Raw genomic sequence first — 23,567 nt, forward strand, 5'->3', positions numbered from 1 at the left:
CACCCTGAAATGGTGGGGCTATGTATAAAAAGTGCTGTTATTTCTACATGGTGAAATGTATTAAAATACCCTGAAATGAAAGCTGAGAATCTGCACTTTAACTACATATGGATTGTTTGATTACAAATATAAATTTTGTACAGGATACTAATAATACAAGAAATTAAATGATATATATATATATATATATATATATAATAACATGATCCCAATATGATATATCAGCACAGGACTGCAGTCTGTCATACCTCCCTGTTCTCATTCCCTGTGGAACTTCAGCTGACTGGAATAGAATTGCATATTCTCCAATAATTATGAGAGCAAAATCTAACTTTTTTCATTTTTAACAAAGTTACATAGTCCATTAAAACTATGAGTTGTCGAGAGGAACCTAATCACATTTGACTTTGCCTAGAATTGGATTTAATATCTAAGGGGACCTGCGAGAGGGTGAAATTCTCGTAGATTTTGATGAACTGTCATAGTTGGTGAGGAAGATTAAATGATGAAAAAATCAAATAAACATTCTGTTTATGAGAGTAGGCCTGGATGCTAATGCACCAACAAACAACACTAGCACATACTGAATTCTATTTAAATATGAGCCAATGCTGGAGCTCTGCTTATTATTCTATGTCATTAGATCATTAAACTTCAGGCTCCTTGGTGTTTCTCAATAATTCATTGGTTAATTTTCCATTGTGTAAGGTGAGGTTAAAAATAAACAACAGAACATTGCCTTCTCTATTCAGCGTTAAGACTGTTAATATTCTAAGTCTTAAGGTTGGTAGCGTGATAAATGTTCTGTGTAAAAAAGAAACACTTTTTGGGCCATATTTACCAAGAATTTGCAAGGCTTTTATAGACGCTAATAAGACAAATATTGTTTTTCCATATTTACTTATGTGACACACCGAAGGTTTGCGCATCCCTAAAATTTACGTGTTTGGGTTAATGCATATGTATTTTAGGGTGTTCTGATGCTAAACCGCAAAAATATGGGAATAAATAATGGAAATTAATTCCTATGACCTGCTACACCTGATTTATCATGGCTGGTGGCCGATGCGGCAAAGGTAATTCTGGCTGTTTTTAACATCTGGGAAAAGCAGGTGTTACAAGATTGCTATTGCGGCAGTTGCCATTCTTAGCAGGGGACTTCATCAGCGTGGTAGAGTAGGGGAGAGTAACTAATATATATAATAATGCATGCTGGGATAGGCTCCAGCACTCGCCGCGACCCTGCTCAGGATAAGCGGGTATAGATAATGGATGGATGGATATACATATAACAGTATTTGGATTTTGCTCATTTACTCAGATAATATTTAGCCTTGCTCTATGAAATTTTACTTCAAATAGTCTGATGTTACATGCATACCACCTAGTCAGAATGATTGTAACAGAGGTGCGGAATAATTGTAATAGTAAATATAACGTGTGTGCACAGGTTCTTCACAGACTAATGTTAATCAAGGAAACATATTTCCAATAGTGAGGTGTGACCAGCTGCAGCATCAGGTTCTGAAGCATGTGGCTTTATTCATGAAAAAAAAAAACTGCATAAGCAGCCACATAACTAACCATGAAGTGAGTTGTGGTACCATCCAAACTGATGAGGAAAGCTTGTTTTTTAACACCCAGGAAAGCTTTTACCAAGCAAATAGCCTACCATACGGAACAGGTGTGTGCTTATTGTAAATGCCTGTGACCAGGTGGCTGTTTCTTTTCCATTAATTACTTAGGGCATCCAGAAGATGAGGCTATGTCAATGCAGCAAGCAAACTGGCTGGACACATTTACCATCAAACACTGAAGAAACTGAGTACAATTAATTTATTTAATACATTTTAAACACCATTTAAAATGCCCAAGGTCTCCCCAAAATAACACTACATGTACTGTAGATGGTTTTATATTGTCCCTAATCGCCTGAAGCCCTCTCCATAACCTCCCCATGTACCAACCCTCTTTTTTTTCTTTAGTTGGCATTCAGAAAAACATTATTTTGTTATAGCAACACAGAGACTGCATAACTGTAACAGCTGAAACCTAGCATCCAATTCCAGCAAGAGTACATTTTAAGGACAGGTAACCTTTTTACATTACTGTGAAAAAGTATTTGCCCCAGCCATTCCTGATTTCATCTATTATTGCATATTTGTCACATTGACTGGTTTCAAGTCTTTATACATAATGCAATATTATACAAATGGAACCTGAGAAAACACAAAACATATTTAAAAAAAAAAAAAAAATTTAAATGTTAGCCTGTGAAAGTATATCATTTATGGCACTACAAAATAATTGACCAGATAACTTCAATGAGAACTGTTGGCTATACATTAGTTTAGATTCCTTTTGTGATTCACAGTGCAGATTTAAAATAAGATACTGAGGGTTGTGGTTTGAGTGAGAGCTTGTCTGCAGTGGCAGAGATTGCATCTCTAGAGAGGCTGACTGCATTCATTTTTCATAAATAGGCAGTGAGTGCAGGAGACCCAACCAGAAGAGGGAACTGGAGAGAGAGAAGAGGCATACTCTTGGGGAGTGTATCTCAGTGAACTGACACTATCATCAGAGAGAGAGGAGAAGATGTTCTCCCAGCATACTCATTTAGTACTCTGCCTGGGGAACTTCCAGGATGTTATCTGCGAGATGTGACAGGCAAAGCCCACAAAACCATAGGCAAGAAACAGAAGTGGATCGAGGGTAGAGGGGCAGAGCCGAGTGGCTAAGACTCACCCAAGTTACTGAAGAGGCGGGACTTCCTGCAGCGGTACACCACTTCCTGTTGACAGTACTCTGATCCGGCCACCAGGGCACGTAGCTGTGGTGGTGAGGTACTGTAGTTGAAGTGCATAACATAGGGCTTCTGCAGCGTAGATCCTTGCACCGTGACCAACTCTGTGCTGTTGTGTGAAACCACTGTCCACACTTTGTCCTCTGCATGGACAACAGAGGGAACACATTTACTTTACATTTCCGCATTTAGCCAATTTAAGGCTACAACAATATCACCTCAGCTAGGAATCAAACCTGCAACCTTTATATCAGAAGCCCGGTTCCTTAACCATTTGCCACACTATACTCCACTTCATAAGAGATAGTAACCCGTAACACATTTTGTGTCATTCACAAATTACTCAATAAATTGTTTCGATTACAGTATTCAATACATATCGGAGTTAAATTGTTTAATAATTTGAATAAAGTATATACTATAACTGATCGAAACACGAGTGTACTGAAATGAATATGCAGGCAAGGGATAGTGAGTTTGCTTTCCCTAAATGTATGCACAGATCTATGATTATGTACTGTCAATGTTTGCTGAGCTGAATGGAATGTATATCTCCACTTGTCTCTTTAATTGAAGTCTGCCTAAGCAAACTATGAGTAAATCCACAAGAATTTTTCAAAATCCTCTCTGAAAAAAGTCAGCTTTACAGTGATCACTTAGACAACCAAAGCACACTGATCACTAATATGATTACAGCAGGTACTGATGCCATGGGTAACTCAAGAAGACTCATTTCAGTTATTTGTTCTTAGTAAATGAGAAGGAATGAGCCATATATAAGCTGTTCGACACATACTAATTTGTGCACCTACACACCAACATATGTATTCCCATATGCACATATGCAAATGTTTTCTTTGACATTCTCATAAATGTTTTCTCTCTACCTTCTTTCTCAATTCATAATTTTAAGCATTTGAAAAACTTAAATACATACTGCTATATACTCTCTAGCCCATATTCAATCAAAACTTGTCATTTTGGTGACTGCTGATCAACTCACCAAACTATGGTTGTGAAGAAAAATAAAGCATTGTTAAAAGTTAGTCAAATTTAGCTTTGATTGAATCCAGCCACTCTTCTCTGTATTTGTGCAGATCACAGTACCACCCTCCCCTCCCCAGTTCTAAGGGCAACACTATGCACAAAGCATAGAAATTAACACAGGTAGGATAGGTAGATATGAGTTTAGGATCTTTGCGCAATTTGCCTGCTGCTCTTGGCTCCCCATTGCAGAGAGTAAAACAGTGAGTGGGCCACAGAGGTAAGAGGGCAGACCAGTTCCAGGGGTGGATAGCGGGTTACCTGTCATGTTGCAGTACACCAGCGTGGACCCGAGGGGACCGCTCCCGTCAGGATCGATGGAGAAGAGTCCCGAGGTGCTTCCTGTCTGCCTGTATGCCTCGCAGGAAGGTTCATAAATGGCTGCAGAAACAAGGGCAGGATGTACTGCGGGAATTCTCAATTAAATTACTCACCTCACAAGCTGCTCGCTCTTTATTATGCCACTCACACCAAGAGAAATATTCATTTCAACAGAACTATGAAGTTATAGTTCTTATTTTAAATAAAATTATTTTACTGTCTTATTTTAAAAGCAGTTTTTGATTAGTTGGTAACACAATAATGAAGAAGAAGACGATGAAGAAGTAGAAGCCGTGACATTAGGAACATTTAGTTGATATGTAGAAAAATCGCTTTAAATTACTGTAACTTAGAATAGCAGGGGTACGCTTGGGGAGTTGCTTATAGAGGAAAAGTTGTAGTATAGGTGTAGGCTGAATCAGGGCTTGACAGCTGTCCATAGTACATGTAGTCCAGGCAGTGGTTCTCTAACTTGGTTCTGGGGACCTCTGTGAATGCTGGTTTCTGTTGTAGCCATGCTCAAATAGGTTTGCTGAACACATGTGTTTAAGTTCTTTCATCATTTTTTTCCTTAATCCTTTTAATACAATACAGGTTTGGCTCATTATCATTTGCTTTGTATTTTAATTCTTCATAATCTCCCAAATGGTCAGCCAGGTGTCCACAATTTCATCATACTTCCCCCACTGAGGAGCCTACTGATTCAACTCAGCCTTTAATTTGATCAGTTAATTAACTTATTTATTTATTTTACTTATTTGCATACAATATTTAATATGTTTGCAAAATACCACAATAAGCACAATGTGAATATGGGACTTTTATTATTCATGATATGCATAACTATTTCTGACATAATGTGGTTTAAGAGGGTAAATAATCCCTCAAAAATGAAAAGGGTCATTAAGGAAAATTAACAGTTTATTAAAATTCTTGGATTGCAATTGTGGTTGGAACAAAAACCAGCATACACAGGAGTGCCCCGGGACCAAGTTTGAGAATCACTGATCTAGGTGTAGGTTGATCAAGGTAACAAGGTTTTGTATTGGAGCTAGGTGTAGTCTGAATAAGTGTGACATGGTTGTGTATTGGGGCTGGGTGTAGATTGTATAAGTGTGACAGGGATGTCTATTGGAGCTGGGTGTTGGTTGAATAACATAATTCAACATAACATAATGACAAGAACAGGCCATTCAGCCCAAAAATATTTGCCATTTTTCTGACTAAATTGTACCTTGTGCTCAGACCACCTATAGACTAGATATTATCTAACACCGTGTCAAGCTTGGTCTTGAGAATCACCAGAGTTTCTGCCTCTACTACGTGACCTGGCAGGCTATTCCACACATTGACTACTCTCTGCGTGAAAAAAATTCTTCCTAACGTCTGTACAAAATTGACCTTTTACCTACCTTAATTTACATTTGTGCCCTCATTCTACTAACAGAACTTAACAGCCCAAAGAATCTCTTGTAGTTCACTTTGTTAATCCCCTTTATGAATTTAAAAGCATCAGTCAAATCACCCCTAAATCCCCTTTTACTAAGCTTGAAGAGATTAAGCATCTTAACTCTTCTCATAGCTTTTATCTTTCACACCAAGAATCAATTTGGTTGCTCTTTTTTGAACCTTATCCAGAGTCTCTATGTCTTTTTGTAGTACCCCAGAACTGCACACAATACTCCAAGTGTGGTCTAACAAATGTATTGTATAAGATAAGTTTAACCTCCTTGGGTTTATACTCAATAAGACTATATATCCCAGCATCCTTTTTTTTTTTTTTTTAACTGCTGCAGCACAGTGCCTAGAACCTGAACGTTTCTGATCAACTATCACTCCAAAGTCTTTTTTCAAATTGAGCACATTCCAGTTTTGTTCCTCCCGTTAAGTAATCCAGCCTAATGTTTTTTATTTTCCACATGCAGAATTTTACATTTGGCTATATTGAGTTTCATTTGAAAGGTTTCTGCCAACCTCTGGATTCTGTTTAAATCTTCTTGGATTACTATAGTAGATTCCAAACTATTAGTTGGGCCTCCCAGTTTTGTATCATCTGCAAATTTGACTAATGTACTTTCTATGTCCCCGTCAAGGTCATTGATATAAATGACAAAGATTTGTGGTCTCAGCATCAATCCTTGTGGAACTCCACTTCCCATAGTTCCCTGCTCAGATAATATCCCTCCTACTATTATTTGTGCTCTACCCTGTAGCCAATTCCAGGGTAGAACACCAAGAGTAGTAGGAGGGATATTATCTGAGCAGGGAATTGTGGGAAATGGAGTCCCACAAGGACAAGTGTAACAGGATTTTGTATTGAGCTAGGTGTAGGTTGAATAAGTGTGACAGGGTTACGTATTGGGGCCTGGACATAGGTTGAATTAATGTGACAGGGTTGAGCATTGAGGCTGAGCGTAGGCAAGGGGTGGCCGCATGAGTGTTCTATATAAATGAATGAGCATGTGACTGGGAGAGGTGAGGACAGGTTTGTAAGACAGGAAGGGGTGCACAGTGACTCACAGTTGTGACAGGTAGCTCCAGTATACCCTGTCCCAGAACAGTCACAGTAAAAGGAGCTCCAGGATTGAGAGCACTGGCCTCCATGCTCACAGAAATTTGGCAGACACCTGGGGAGAAGACAGTCTCCAAATATGAGGAGGAAGAACACCAAAAGCCACCTCCAAAAAAAGTGAAATAATAATTAAATACGCATTTTGAACAATTAAAAAGGTTGCAAGTATTCCCATGGTTTTGAAGCCACCTGGTTGAGAGCAATGGCCGAGATTACATAGTGAGACAATCTCTGTGAAGTATTTCAGGAGGAATGAATGATGGAAAAAGATTTTTTCAATCATATTCCTAATGTGCTTTGTGACTATCATATTCCTAATGTGTTCAGTAGCCATACTCATATCATAGCAGTTTACTATGATACTACTTTTTCAATGGTTTTTTTCATTAATATTGGTGAATGCTAAATTCAAAACACTTTGAAATTTGTTAAGGTCAAATGCTATTATGATCAAAGTATTATGAGCAATGAATGTGCAAAATTCAAGTCAGTCAAATGCAAAATGCTATGGTGGGATTTTTATGCTGGTGATAGTAAAATCTGACCCTACTGCTGGGTTTCTCTTCTGCCTGATAGTCTATAGTCCAATAATGTCACTGATTGATCAGAGATTGCACTAACCAGGTGCATCAGTTTTAAACCAGTCAGGGGAGGAATACAAACCAGCAGTTCTACTAGCCCTGAGGGCCTGAGTTGAGTATCCCTGACATAGGTTGCAGTCAAAGAGTTATTACCAGCTTTTTACACCTCCAGCACCTGCTATATAAACATGACAAATGTAAAATATGAATTTAATATATGCTTATATGAATGTATGAAGATACTGGTACATTAACAAAATACATTTGATGCCCATTTTTGTGTTGCCTGTGACCTTGTGCAATCATAAATAAATTAATGAATAAATAAATAAATAAATGAATAAATAAATAAAATGCAACCAGTTCTGTCAAAATGTGAGTGAAAGTGGAAAATGAACTATAATGAACTATGAAAGATAGAAAAAAAACTGCAGCAAAGCAAATTATTTGCTTGGCCAATTCTGGATTAAACCCCAAATCAAGACTTTATAATATTTTTAAAAACACTATTTTAAAATGTTTCAGCGATTCAGAATAAATTCATAATAATCACAGGATTAGAATGTTGTGCAAATACACTGCAGATATTAAGGACATAAGGAAGCTCACCTGGAGAAGGAGAAGTAAGGTGACAGGGGTGAAATAAATAACCAAAAAATAAAATAAATAAAGTCATCATAAAAATAATGATATATAAAACCTATAGCCTCAACACATAAAGAGGTTGATTAAGCCATAAAGTTTGGGCTGTCAGCTCTGTTGAAATATAATCAAGGGGCTGCCCTTTTTCATGCAAGTAACTCTGATGCTGAAGAGATAACTGTTCTTCAGATGTAATTAAATTGCTGGCCGTCTGACAGGACACAATTCATTCTCTTATAGATGTCTAATGCTGAAATGGTGGAAGCTAGAGAGAAAACAAAAGCCTTCCTGCATCCATAGCGTTAATGCGGCCACGCCTTCTATGGGCCTATGAAGTGTTCTGATCTGGCCAGAGAGATGGAGCAATAGCAACAGAGTTTGTGATCACAGAGAGGTCCTGGACACCTGCTGTCCCACAGGCCTGTTCTGTGCCCCCTCTCTTTGGGAAATGGAATGTTCTTTAAAGAGGCATAGTTGCAACTGAGCCTCAACAGCTAGCACAACATTGTAGGTGGCGCTGAAAGATTTTGCGATCAAACCTAGATGTGGAATAAAGGAGGTTGAATGGAACACTGAGCTGAATATCTAGTATTAAAGTAGAATATCTTTGGTCTGTGTCCAACTTCAGTGTTTGATCCTCTGAACTTACAAGAAGTCCAATACTCACTTGGTTTGGGACATTCAGGTAACCAGAACCAAGAGACCAATTTACAAACTGAGAGGAACAAATAATAATATATTGCTTAGAAAACATAAGTAGAATATAAATACAAACTACACATCTAAGAAAAAAAAATGTTTATAGATATTGTCTTGCACGTCAAAAAGAGTGACTGCAAAGCAGAAGAAATGCGCTTTGCATTTATGCATCCTGAAAAAGAATGACAATTTCTCAGAATGAGATGCGGCCCTCATGTCGAATTGGTTTGCGCTGTCACCTTCTTGCTCTGCTTACCTAGCTGATATGTTTTATGATGTAATTCTGTGCTCAAAGGAAAAATCCATTACTTTTACTGTGGCCGAGAATAACAAAACACAACGGGCCTAAATTTTCCGAAGTGCTATTGATCTCATATATGATATGCTTCCATAAATGCAGATGCAAAAGAATATGAATACAAACAATAAAAATTGCATTCCCAGCTACACAGGTAAGGCGTGTCGCATTTTATTGATTCGCAGATCAGCATCCGATCATGGTGACCCGCACCTTCGCTGCCACGCCTTTGAGTTATCATCATGCGCTCCTTATAAATGTGTCTCTGGGAAGAGAATTTGCAGCAGTTTATGCATTCTGCATTCCACAGGAAATGACACGGGAGCCATTGAAGGTATTGACAGGAAGCTGCTTGCAAAGAAGAGCAGGTGCAGTGAGCACACATAGTATGTCATAATCAATACTGAGTGTTCATTTACCTAATCGTTTCCGTTTCTCTGAATTATCAAGGCTCAGATCTGAGACAATACTAAATATGTGGCGGGATACATTTCCCTCAGTTTCCTTTTCAGCATTTTGTGTTTCAGAATTCCAGACCAGACGCTTAATTCCCAAAAGGCAGACCCATTTCAGAACAGTGGACTAGGTAGCCCCGGTGAATCGAGAGAGAGATGGGTGGTAACCCACGGCAACGTTGCTATGGTGACAGACGGGCATGAGATCCAGGAAGAGCTGGAACTCAATCTGTCAAATGCTCTGCGAATGTGCTACTGTTGTGCCATGGGGGACAGCCCTCCTCAGAAAATCCTTAGTCCTCCTCATTGGGACCCAAAAGGTGTCAGGCCACAACACTGATGTCAACAACTATGGTAAAGAAAAGACTGCCCTAAATCAGACACTGTATGGAGTGAAAAAAGCCTCCTATCTCAGAGGACTTCAGACAATTCATGATTAATAGCAGTTTCTTCAAGCCATCTTAATTTACACAATTACAGGCCTTTTAAGCATGCATATATTATTTCATGCTACTTTGTCTGTGGATCAAATCCAAGAAGGCTATCTATTTTTATGTATAACAGTACTTACAGCTTGGATATCTCAATCCCATTTACTGTACAGAGTGAATCAAGCATGGTCTGGATAATGTTTCAGACATTGGTTTAATTACTACTGAGCTATTTTTACTCTCCTGCTGAAACAGGCTCTCATGGACCATAAAATCACAATAACCATTCTGCAGATCCCTGTCTTCGGAATCACCTGGATCATGAAATTTTAGTGGGCATACAGTACAGCTCAGCTTTCCCAAAGCCCAAGGAACCAGACCCCTGAAGCACCTTCCAAAAAGAAGATTTTATTTTTCCATTAAACCTATCCCTTAATGATATGAGTAATGTAAAAAAAAGTTCTTCAAAATTTCATGGATTTCAAAAAGTTTGGCAGATCTTGGTAAGGTCATACATTTATTGTACATTTCACGCTCTCCATATTAAATGAGAAATGCCCTTGGCAAAAAAAAAAATTAAAAAAAAAATAAATCTCTTGAACACTTCCGATCCTAAATCGGGGTGCTGCACTCGTCCTCAGCAATTCTGTGCACATTTGCCGGTCCGGGCTTTTCCCAAGAGCGCACTCATCACGCCGGCTGGGCTCGGGAAATCAATCACTCGAATCAATGCCGAGCACACCACACGGGCCTAATGAGACCCACTGAAGCACCGTCACCCCCCAATTCTGGCGGCTCTGTTTGGCAGAGAGAGTGACAAAAATAATATCGCTGCAAGACCAGACCTGCTTTTCTGTCATCGACGAAACAAATTTAGATCCAAAGGGCAAAATGGGAAAACTAAGACAAACATGGGACAAGGACTTATGTGGCCAGACTATGAGCCAGATGGAGTCCTGTTACTCAAAGCAAACAGAGAATATTTATACCTCAGCTGATTCCTATTCCCTGATAAGCAGTCTGAGGTTGACTGGGTATACAGTGTAGGAGAAAAACACATATACATATATAAAGCTGTTTAGAGAAAACTAAAAGGCTGAGCTGGCGTTGTATTTAATCCCTGATACAATAACATATTGCAGAACCTATCAAATTGCAGGAAATACAGTAACAGACCACTACCACACTTAAAAAAATAAAAATAGAAGTAAAGCCTTGGTACATTGTACAGTGCAATTATGTATCATCTACTGTTCACAGTCCACACACACACACAAGACTGGGTTCTAGCAATGGTTCTATCCCGCCTGGACTACTGCAACTCTCTTCTGGCTGGACTACCGGCATAAGACCCCTGCAGCTCATTCAGAATGCTGCAGCTCGTCTGGTCTTCAACCTCCCCAGACACTCCCATGTCACTCCCCTGCTTACTACCCTCCACTGGCTGCCTGTTATAGCTCGCATCAAATTTAAAACATTGGTCCTAGCATACCAGGTAGTCAAGGGATCAGCCCCAGCATACCTCCACAGGATATTCAAACCCTACATGCCAGCCAGATCCCTCCGTTCTGCTACCTCAGGATGCCTGGCACCTCCCCTTCTTTGCACCTGCGCTTCTAGAACATGTCTCCTGTCTGTTCTGGCCCCACGATGGTGGAATGACCTCCCCGTGGAGGTCAGAACAGCTGAGACACTGACCCATTTCAAGCGTCGACTGAAGACTCACCTCTTCAGGCTGCACCTCTCCCCATCCCTCCCTACCTCCCTGTAATCTCTTAAATGACTATAAGCTTAGGGTTGTAACTAGGCTGTTTCGTAGGTGACTTAGTTAATGCACCTGTCTTAACTACTGCTTGTATTTTTCCATAGACTGTTGCTGTTCTCGTTTGTGTTAGTGTTAATCAGTTTAACCTTCAGGGTCCAAGTTGAACTATGCGGTTGTTCCCTGCACTTGGACCGGTACTTCTCTCTAGGGTTTTTCATCATACTTGTTCCTGGTTATGGTTATACACTTTGTTGCACGTCGCTCTGGATAAGAGCGTCTGCCAAATGCCTGTAATGTAATGTAATTGGCGGCAGTGTAGCACAGTGAGTAAGGAACTGGGCTTGTAACCAAAAGGTCATAGGTTCGATTCCTGGGTAGGACACTGCCATTGTACCCTTGAGCAAGGTACTTAACCTGAATTGCTTCAGTACATATCCAGCTGTATAAATGGATACAATGTAAAATGCTGTGTAAAAGTTGTGTAAGTCGCTCTGGATAAGAGCGTCTGCTAAATGCCTGTAATGTAATGTAATGTAATGGGTGATGTCCATTAAAAAATAGCAATATTGTCCTATGGAATGATATATGATACCTTTGTCTCATGGCCAGCTATTGATAATCAAATGCCTTAAGTACATTGCAAAAATAACTAATTTCACTCAACTGTTCCACCATATTTTTGGAGAGCATTGTATATTATATATTCCCTCATAATGTATCTCTGTGATCAGGAAAGGGAAAAGGTGCAGACAAGGTTCAGAGGCACCATGCAGGTGATACTAGTGGTGTGTTGCCTGTTTGATCTCCACCTGCAAAAAGCAGGTATCTAGGGGAGTCTTCTGACCTCATGGAGAAAAGAGAGAGACAGAGAGAGAGAGAGATACAGCTGCCTGGCCATGAGCGCCTCAGTTATCTGCCCAAGCTGATATCGAACGTTCCAAAACTGTCAAAGTCAGTGTGCCAGGAGCCAGTCTGATGCCAGTCCGATGCCAGCTGGTCATGAATGATTTAATAGCGGGAGCCTGTGATGGAGGAGTCCGGACATGTCTGCCATCACTGAAAAGCGCAGCTTGGAGCAAGGCGGCAGTAGCTGTCCAACCTCAGATATTTCTTTTCTTCTTGTGCAAACTATAATTACAGCCCTCTCCAGCAAATCTCCACATTCCTGACTGATGTCTCCTATTGGAGTATGGTGCATGCCTTGACTAAATAAATTATGCAAATTTAAAAAACACAGAAAACATAGAGGAGACAAATATGAAAACATATTAGAGGACAAGGAAAGGTCTGTACCACACTGTCACACTGAATGTGAGCAGCCAGATCACCTGTCATTGCCCATAGGGCTGCTCATATGGTCACAATTACCACAAATGAGCACGACAGCCATGGTGACTCATCAAGTGACTAATCATGTGAATATTGCAACCTGTTACACAATACATTGCCTAGGAATTAGTCACTATGATATGCATTTTTAAAACTAGTTTAACTGTTAGTTGGTTTAGAGAAAAGTTAAGTTGGCACAGAACTTCTGGCAGGCACTGCTGTGCTCACGTGTGCTCACATATCACTGAAGATGAATTAGGTATTGCATTTAATTAAAACATTACAAGAATGAACTCAAATACAACACCAAACCGATACTGTAAGGAAAGTGGCTGTACATTAAAGCACGTTCTATTAAAAAATTACCTCCCCGATTTGTCCATTTTGTCGGTGTCTATCATTTTCAGGGAGAAAAATAATGTTCTATTTGTTGCCAACATCCTGTAGTCATGACAGCTGTTTACAGTACTAATGAAGGAATATTGTGATATTGGTTTCTTCTGGGGTAGAAACCAGGAAATCTCTCTCTCTCTCCCTCTCTTTCTCTCTCTTTCTTCAATTCAATGTTCTTTATTGGCATGAAATACATTGAGTACATATCGCCAAAGCAAACAGGAAACATACAGCAACAAGTTATGTAACAGTAGAAGTAAAATATGAACAATAGTATAAATAAAAAAATATGATAAAATAGTAATTAATGTTTTGAAAGTGTAAACAAAAAAAACAAAAAAACAACAAAAAAAAAAAAGATTTTGTCACTGTCTTTGATGCCACTCTGTCTCTTCTAACTGCGGCAGGTTGAAATATACCGCTCTCTCTCTCACTCTCTCAGTGTGGCGTGAGCACTGGGGCATTGTGGGTGATGACTCACTCTCATGCAGTTGCTCTCAGCAGTCAATTATCCATAGGGTCCCAACAGAACTGCTGATAATTAGAGACCAACCAGGCTGCAGGACCCAGCTCATTAACAAGCCTTCAGCCAGTGTAACTTTAATGGGTCTCTTTCAAGCTTAATTTGACTTTACTGTCAGTCAACCTTTCACCTGTCAGTCAAAGCACTCCGAAAAAGTGCGGCGAGCCAAATCACAGTAAAAGCTGTCAGACCTATGGAAACATCAAAAGCCTCCTTCCTCAATTTCAGCAGGGCCTGGGAAGTGTGAAAACATGTCCTGACTTTTAACGAAATCCAGAGAGTACAGACATATGTATGGACCCAATTACCTAGTAAACGGGATACCCCCTCTGGACAGGTTATACCCCACTTGGACAGCGCTGCCTTTTGTAAATTAAAAAGCAAAAATATGCGCACAATCACACACATACCCAGGCACATACGGACACACACACGCACGCTTGTGCACGCATGCGCACACACACATATGCCCACTCAAAATGGACATGGTACTGGTAATTTGACTGCAACCTGCTGTGTTAAAAGCAGTTGTGATGCTCATGTGAAAAAGTGGAAGATAATGCAAAAATATATAAAACGTACAACAGCTATATTGCATCAAGGGAATTCAGCATTTGAATAAGTGTGATGACGGCATCAGAAGCCTTTTAATATTAGCGTTTTTTTTTGTTAAACTGCTGCAGCAAAGCAATTATCTCCATTTCCGAAGAGACAGTGCTTTGCCTTTTAATAGCAAAAGCACATGAGAATAGACTGCTCTGCCAACAGCACTGAATACATGAAGATATCATGTGCCAAAAGCCTGCTGACAGAAAAGGGTCTTAAAGAGACAGAGGCAGAAAGAATGCAGGCTTTAGCCTGTCGTGGCGTCCCAATTTGTGCCATGCTGAAACAAGGTTCCAAACTGTCTTACCTGTCACGGATGCCACAGACATCAAATTGCAACTGGCTGTAGTTCCCCAGAAGGCCCTTCTGCACATGGAAGAGGTTTACGGGCTGGCCGTTGATGAACATCTGACGCATGCACCCTTGAAAGGCCAATGTGGGGTTTTTGCAGCCTGGATTGTTTTGGGTCATGGGGCAACCTAGAGTGATATGGACAAGCTTAACTTTCACTCAAGAAACACTTTCTGGGATAGAAACATCTGGCAAGCTCATAAAGCAGATATCTTCTCAAAAGTTTGAGAAGCAGCTTATAAGAATTCTCAAGAAGAACAAAAGAGTGGATATTCATGAGCTGAGTTTGGGGAACTCGGGATTGCAATGATCAGCCTTCGTATGGGAAAACTTAATAAAGCTACACTGCACTCTGTGAATTCAGTCACTATCACCACAGTTTTGGGGGATGCAAATCTGAAGCATTTCAAGCTTACATTAAAGAGAGATTGAAGCTGTCCACAAATGTAACAATTATGCAATTTAGTGTCAGCGCGTTTGATCGACTGAGCGCATGTAGAGTGTAATTATAGCACTCTAGAACATTTCATTTACCTCTGTTGAGGTATTGCAAGCAGAGAGGGTTTCCTTACAGTATAATTTCTCTCAGTGGGGTATGGTAGGCAATAGAGACTGGGCTTAGTCCAGAAAAGGCCCAAAAGTCTGGATTTCTCTGATGTGTGAGGCATAAGGGTTTTAGTCTGTTACTAAGCCTCCCACGCGCAAGTAGGAAGTCGGAGGTGGACACAGTGACAGATATAGTAGTGGGAGGCGGGGCCAAAGACTCATAGTTTGAGACGGTTGAAACCACAAGCAGTGATGAGCGAAGGGACAGAGTGTGATCCTGGGCAGAAAAAGGGGGGGGGGGGGTGGGAGTGTTAGGGTGTAGTCAGGTCAAGGAGGATCATGGTGAGTATGGGGTATGGGCCAGGGGTGGAATGAGATGTGACATGGTAAGTTTTAAATAGGGCTTGTCTTCTCAGGGAGTCTTTATTTCTGTAAACGTATATCTATGCTTATCAGCCATTTCTAGAAAATTACCTGCTGTGAGTTTGGGCCAAAAACATAATTTAAGTAGCTACTTGTGCATTGGCTTTTTATACCAAGAAACTTGCCTATCTTTAGACATTAATAGACATCTTTCTTAATAATATGTTCCATTAGGCAGGTGAAAAAACGTCAGAACCTACCCCCGAAGAAGACATCATATCCAGAGTCAACGTGGTCTCCCAGCTCCATAACCCAAGATGGCTGGTCATCCAGAGTTAGGGACACCTGCTGTCCCCTTGCACTGAGACTGACTGAGTGCCACTGTCCATCGTTCAAACTGTGACCTGCGGACAAAGGCATTGTTTGGACTACTGTCCAGGACAGAAGGGAGTTATGGGATTGCTGAATTATAAATACCATAGATTTACATGTAACACTAGCTGAAAAAAAAACATTTTTTTCAACACCAGCTGTGTAAATTAAGTTGACTCATAATGTTGCAGGTCTTTCAATGTGGGGATTTAAAAGGGTATCTGATTGAAACTATGCTATTCTACAGAGGTGATTTTTTTTTAAACTTTACTGTTCTTTTCATATAAAAAAACCCACTATAACTATTGGGATGGTAATGCTTGATTTAAGAGTGAATCTCAGATTTTAATGAATCAAGTTCTGACAGTGAAGGGATATTGCAGTGCATGTCTGCTGTGTTTCCTCAGAGCCTTATGTCCCTGCCATCTGCTGAGATATCTCATCAAACCTCACATAGTCTGAAAAAATACATAAATATGTTGATATAAAAGTCTTGCATTAAACCTTTACCAACCATTATGGAAATGTACGCGTATAGGTTAGACGTATCATAAAACCCACAGTTCTCTGCTGCTGAAAAATCAGATCTTTGACTGATGCCTTTCTCCATGCCTGAAGACTAACCTCTGTAGTTCTGCATCACTCAGTGAAACAAACCCTCAGTCCAACCCTGACAGACACAAACTGAGTTCTCTCATCCCTCTTTATTAAAAAATAAATAATAAAATTAAATCCACAAAGTGTGTGCTGATAACATGTAGTTTAATTGAAGAAACTACGCAGCTGCGCCGCATGGCATCTATGGGGCATCACTGGTGTGTCTCTTGGTAAATGGTAAATGGACTGCATTTATATAGCGCTTTTATCCAAAGCGCTTTACAATTGATGCCTCTCATTCGCCAGAGCAGTTAGGGGTTAGGGGTTAGGTGTCTTGCTCAAGGACACTTCGACACACCCAGGGCGGGGTTTGAATCGGCAACCCTCCGACTGCCAGACAATCGGTCTTACCTCCTGAGCTATGGCGCCCCAGGTCCCACCTCTTGGCTATGAGCATCCGTGGGTTCACAGAAACATATTATGTTGGAGGCCAGGGCCTCGGAAGCAGTCATGGCTGTGCTAGAGTCTTGCCTGCTGAGGCGCTGGCCCTCACCTGTAGATATCTCTGATTTCTGTAGGGCCGATCTGTGGTGAGTGAGGTGGAGCCGCCCCTCGCTGATCTGCAGGACCAGGTGCTCGGGGTCCGAGTTTAGCTGCGTGGAGAACAGCAGGCCGTCTCGGTTCCAGGTGCGGAACTGTAAGCGCACGGAGAGCCCTGCAGTCACCTCCGTCGGGATCGTCAGGAAGCTGGCGCTTGCGCTTACGAATGTGGTCGCCACCAGCTGCAGCTCTGAACAGGAAAAGGTCACGTTGCCCTGGAGATGACAAGACACAGCCTTATGCACATTAGAAAAGGATATACACAAAAGTACAAGATATTCACATCGCAACTGTCTGTCGCTGTCACATCACGGTATTCCCACTGGAACTGTCTCGCCAAAATTTACAATAAATATGCAGACACACAAATGGTATATAAGCTTTTACAGTGTGTTCCTCAAATGGAAGCCACCTAGTGGCCTAGGTCAATTCAGACATTCAGTGATCCTGCAACCAAACTATGAGTGAAACTCTGTTCCAAACTCTGTGTTCTAGCTTCTTCAGTAGATGATGCAGGACAAATATTTCAAATATGAAGTTTCAAAGTGCCACCATTGTCACATAGTTCATCCATTTAACAAGTACCCCCAGCCCAGTCTCATCTGCAACTAGCGTGACACATTGGACAATCTGTATCTAGGAGTACATAAACATTTTCACTTTACCAACCAAGTCATATATGAATAATCATTAAAAATGCTTTGCCATATGGTCTTAATTACTACTATTATTGAATGTATTCATTAATAATCTCTTGAAAATCTTAATAAAATGGGACATGTGGTTTATAGTGGTCTGCTTTTTCAGAATTCATACCATTCACAATGAAATTGAATGTCTTGCAAAAAGGTTTGCACTATTCTCTAATGTGGACATTTCTCATACTGTAGTGCAAGCATTCATAGGTGGCTCATTCATGTGTTATGTTTGATGTACTGGTTTACTGTGAAGCTATAACATCGCTATGGAATATTATTTTATTGTGTTCTCATTGCATTGTTCTCATGTGCGGGTATTAGTCTATCCATGGGCTATACTTGTCACTTAGGGCATGTAAAATATTAATTTCAAATTTACTTTGCTTCATAGTAGTACATTTGCTTTAGTAGTTCTGAATATCATCCTCAGATTTTGCACACTTGTGGTCAAAGAATGTATGATCCAGGGCATAATTTTACCTGTTTTACAAAATTTTAGAATGTTTAGAATTTTAGAAGATAATTTAATTTCTGGCACTTTATTCTTATCTAAATTATGAATATAAACTAATTGTAAAAGTTATAATTGTAAATGGTACAAATGGTACACATTTTGTGCATAATTTAAGCCATTTAACAATATGTTAAGTCTCTGTGATCCTCACATCTGCCGTTATAAAGCCTTACATAGAACACTACCTAAATGGGCAAGGATTAGCATCTGTGTGAAGGGGTTAAAAGATGAATTATCATAGAACATTATAATTAACAAAATAATACCAAGCAGGTAATTTACATGAGATGTAATGATGAGTTAGTAGTTACCCTCATCTCAACACATTCATGTGTTAGTCCAGACATAATGAGGTAGTGTGGGATCGAACTGTCAAGACAACGAAACACAATGCAATGCAACTCACTGTGGGTCATCTCAATCATCTGCCTCACAAGGTCATGTAACTGCCATCTCAATCCGGAAAACATCATTACAATCTGACAGGGAATTTGTCACACTATCATTCATCACTGATTTTAGAGCAGATTATAAGGGACGGTATCTCTTCATTGATTTGAGTTGCATTAGACTCTTGCACTAAGTACAGGCTTCTGATTATATGGTCCACTGAAGGCTCATGTTTCTATGGGATTTGTGGCCTAGTAATCAGAGTGATCAGACAGCACTTTCAAACGAGGGGCTGTGGCTAGCATGACAGCAAGATCTTCTCAGGTCATGTTAACTAAACAGTTTACAATACAGTCACAAGATATTGAATAGCCTTTGTAGTCCACTTAAAATCAAATGTAGCTACATAATGCATAGCTAGCTAGCCACTGACATTTTAGCTAACCTAGCTGTCTAATTTGGTTAACATACTAAATAGGTATGCTTAAGGTGCCTCATTCAACCTTTTGCTAACTGCATTGTCGTGTTGCTTCTTTAAACCAACTGGCACAGCAGTGTCCTTTGAATAACTGCTGTACATACACCCAAACTCTTTTTGATTAAAAAAAAAAGACTCAAACATATGATTGCATATAGGCAGATAACAGTCATCATGAGGAAACTGGCCTCAATCACTTTAAATGCAAAATCGAAAAACCTGCACTAATATAGCTAGTGTTCATAGAGAACTGAATTTTAATAAATCAGGATATTATCAGTTTTAACTGTCTGAAATTTTCCTTTGACAGACTTATGATTCACAAAAGCAGACCGGAAGCACATTTAACAGGCTGACAACTGTTTTATGGACCAAATAGGATGTACTGACAGTCAGCCTTTGTTACACAGGGAGACTACTTTACTGAACACCAACCAGGTCAATGTCATTTCCCAGTCATTTCAAGAATTCATTCACTTTCAAATAAAAATTTCTTCTGAGATATTCATTTAAACAGAAAATAGATTTGACTTTGAGTCACAATGGAATTATCACTACCAGAACCTTGGTGGTTTTTGTAATAACGGTGACATATAAAGCTCACAGTAGCGGTAGTTATAGCTATGTGCCAGCTTTTCAAGCTTTGCTGGATTCGTCAGCTTGTGATGAAGAGACACTCGTAATTAGCAGGGTGTAACAGAAACAGCAATATCCCACTCAGTGGGTTTCCTGTCCCCCAGGTCTCATCCTCTCTTTTCTCCAGCCTGTCTCACTATCAGATATCTCAGTTCCCAGCACAGAGCGGGACACCTCACCGCCACCCGCTAATTGGACACTAAAGGACTTCCTGAGAGGCCATCATTAAATCACACAGACGGAATCTGCAATGACTTGAGAAAACTGGCAACAACTGCTGTGAGATTCTCCCAAGACCATCACGATGCAGGATGTTACAGTGCAATTAAGAGAACTTTGCGAACCAACTCTGTCCTTAAACTCTGAGGACCAGGAGCAGGTGTACTGAATTGAGAGGGACCATAAACAGTTATACTACATTGAGCAGGCATAGGAACAGGTGTGCTGAATAGAGCAGGACCATGAGCAGGTGTACTCAATTAAGCTTACTGCATTCTGTGGCCCACAGCTTGAATTATCATGACTGAATACAGGACATACCCTCCATTTCTCTGAACATACTGATAGATGGAGTCATTGAGAACAAATTCATTTTGTGGCTGGCAGAACATTGATCGTTCGTGTTTTCCTGGGTTAGATCTGCCTGAAGTTGCTTGCTGAAGCACTATACGCACAGCTGACAATATGTGTCAGAAGATTATCCTAAATAACACATCTCTCCAAATGCAAGGGTCAGGCTAGTGGTATGCGTCATTCATTTGGTTCATGGGGGGAATTATATTAAACAGCAATCCCACAGGATTGGATAGGGCGTATTAAGCAGTAAGATTTATTTGTTCCATCTTGAGTACCTCTACATAAGATATACACAAGAGACTCAGACAAAAAACACAGTACCAGTAAAGTGAAACCTCTTTTAAAAACACTCCCAAAAGATGGAACTGCTATAAACCAGACATGAAGATATAGTGCATATATAGTGTAAGTATACATCATGGCAGACTTGGTTTTGCACATTGACTTCCACATCTTCCAGAAGCCCCAGAAGGTTCTTTGGTCATGTTATGTGTGCATGCTAGCTCAGCTCTGCAGACGAGAGAAACCAGACATTGGTTTGAAGGTCAAGTAAGGATGGCGTAACATTAACCAGCATGCTTAAATTGCTTCAGTAAAATTTGCCAGCTGTGTAAATTGGTAATCTATACAATGAGATTGATACAGGCAATTATGGGTAAGAGTACCTGCCAAGTGAATCACAACAGATTTGCCATTAGTAATTTTTCAAGTGCCAGGCTAACGTGTTATTTACTGTGAGTCTAGTGACCGCTGTTCATTGATATCTGCAATGCGACTGTTTGGGGAGGGGTCCTACCACACTGTAGATCTGAGGTTTTCGTCTCTTAGCCAGGTCAATGATGTTCATTCCATTGTAGTAGAGGTTCTCTATGCAGCCATGGAAGTTCTTCCTGAGGAAGGTCCCTGGTTTGCCAGGGAGTGGAATTCCTCCAATGCTAAGCTTTGAGAAAGAAACAAAGGGTGAGAGAGATGAAGATGACACATTACATCTCCTTTGTCTGTCTTTACAGTTTAGTCGTGGTCTCCTGGTTTGGTTCATTGCAGTATACAGACTTGATTTATCATTGTGAGTCAGGCAAGAGAAAGAGTCTTATACAAAACAGAGTGTAGTAGCAACCTGTGCTTTAAAATGGCATGTACTCTTTAAATATCACAGCCAACAGTTGAAAGCCAGTGGATGGGGGGGGGGGGGGGGGTGTTCTTTGCATGATGTAACACAACACTGCACATGATCACTTTTTATCAATACCGTAGCTGCATCTAAGGAGACAAATTGATCTATGATTTGTAGCGTCGACCTCAGTATGTCATTGCAACGCATTCATGACTAATTCAGACACTTTGCTTAATTTTTACAAACAATGGCAGCGGAGGTTTGAAAGCAATCATCACTCGGAGAAGTAATTAGGTTTGAACCTTAGATCTAAAGTTCAAGGCTTTTACAGGGAATTGAGTTGCTGTCGGTTCTTTTCTTTCTTTTTTTGACGAAAATCAATAGACTGTACTGAGTGTATTGTGTTTATAACCACAACCGGAGTCCTTTTTTTTTTGCTTTTTCAGCAGGAAGAGTGAGAAGTCGGACTTCAAAGGTTTGATATGAACAACAAATTGAGTTCCTAACTGTACAAGAATGCTCAAAGTAAACATAAATCGGTCTAAGGCCCTCTATAGAAGAGGTTCTGCTAAATACTGTAATGTAATGTCATTTGTAATAAAAACCAACTGTAAGTTTGTTCACAGCATTGATGCTTTCCATGCTGACACACTGTGGCTGATGTAATATTTTGGATAAGTACAGGATATTAAATCTCTTTCCATTTAATTCAAAAATAACTTTCTTACAATAAAGATGTTGCACAGAGACACAACTTTAATAGAAATTGGTTAGTGCATCTGTGAGAGAGAGAGAGAGCAAGAGATTATGTGTGTGCGTGTGTGTGCGCACGTGATTATACATTGATGCAGGTGTGTGGAGTGTGCGTGCGCAATTGTGTGTACATGGATGCACAAGGATGTGTATGTGTGTGTGTTTGTGTGAGTGTGTGTGTGTGTGTGTTTGTGTGCATGTGTATGCATCTGTGTAGCAGGGGAGGATGCAGAAGCAGACCATACGTGTTAATAAACAGCCGGAGGAGGAGGGGGTGCACATTCTCACCTCATAGTCAACATCCAGTGAGTCTCCTTCACCCTTGGTGCGGAAATGCTCCGTGTGTTTGTCGACTGTGAAGTTCACCAGCTTGTTAAACCGCTCAACAAGGACAGAGTGCCAGTACTGATCGTCCAACAAGCTGCCTAGGGTGACTGACATGCGACCACTACTAGAGTGGAGCTTGGCATCATCTAAGTGAATAGAGAAAGAGAGAAATAAATTGATAGAGAGACAGAGAGAGAGATATGCAGTAGAGAAAGACCAAGCATATAAAAATAATGTATACAGTGAGATGACAGGGGCTATTAACTGGCTTTTCAATTTAAAATTAACATACATTTACACCAATGCACAAACAGCAAATAAAAATGCACAATAATGGGCACGTAATAGCACATGCATCAATAGAGTAGATGCCCCTGATGTGAATGTAACTAGCTGAAGTTTCATTCAATCTCTGTCTCCCTCTCTGTTTTTGACCTTTGACCTCCAACTTACCGAGGTTCAGGTGTAGGGCCAGCCTGCCTCGATGCAGCTCCAGGGTGATGTAATCCCCCCTCTGTCCCTCCCCATGAACTAGCACCCCCTCCCCTTGCTGGCTCCGGAACTTGAGTGAAATCACATCTTTAACGGTGCTCATGGACTTCTGGTTAAACCGGTACAGAAGTGAGCTTCTGCCATCAAAGTCTGCCACATCTGACTCTGCACAAGAGAAGAAACAAACATATGAAAAGTTTATGGGTATGAACTCATTAAAATAATAAACCGTTGAGTATAAGTTAATATAGTTGCCTGAGAGAATGAATGCAACAATTTAAAAAAATGAAAGAAGGAA

General features: G+C 40.3%; 1 protein-coding gene across 4 annotated transcripts in view; it reads right to left on the reverse strand.

The window, feature by feature from the left end:
• LOC118222986 (contactin-associated protein-like 5) overlaps positions 1-23,567 on the reverse strand; it is a 93,715-nt gene that overhangs the window by 21,405 nt on the left and 48,743 nt on the right. For 2 of the 4 annotated variants that reach the window (XM_035409013.1, XM_035409011.1), the window contains exons 5-13: positions 23,231-23,434; positions 22,739-22,923; positions 21,380-21,523; positions 17,245-17,506; positions 15,983-16,153; positions 14,770-14,941; positions 6,689-6,795; positions 4,109-4,228; positions 2,746-2,946 (exon numbers count right to left, since the gene is read on the reverse strand). In XM_035409013.1, coding sequence (XP_035264904.1) covers positions 2,746-2,946; positions 4,109-4,228; positions 6,689-6,795; positions 14,770-14,941; positions 15,983-16,153; positions 17,245-17,506; positions 21,380-21,523; positions 22,739-22,923; positions 23,231-23,434 — 1,566 coding nt within the window. The remainder of the gene's footprint in view (positions 1-2,745; positions 2,947-4,108; positions 4,229-6,688; positions 6,796-14,769; positions 14,942-15,982; positions 16,154-17,244; positions 17,507-21,379; positions 21,524-22,738; positions 22,924-23,230; positions 23,435-23,567) is intronic. The other 2 variants (XM_035409014.1, XM_035409012.1) reach the window with 2 other exon arrangements.

This window comes from Anguilla anguilla, chromosome 3 (genome assembly GCF_013347855.1).
Source record: "Anguilla anguilla isolate fAngAng1 chromosome 3, fAngAng1.pri, whole genome shotgun sequence".
Taxonomy (NCBI): Eukaryota; Metazoa; Chordata; class Actinopteri; order Anguilliformes; family Anguillidae; genus Anguilla; species Anguilla anguilla.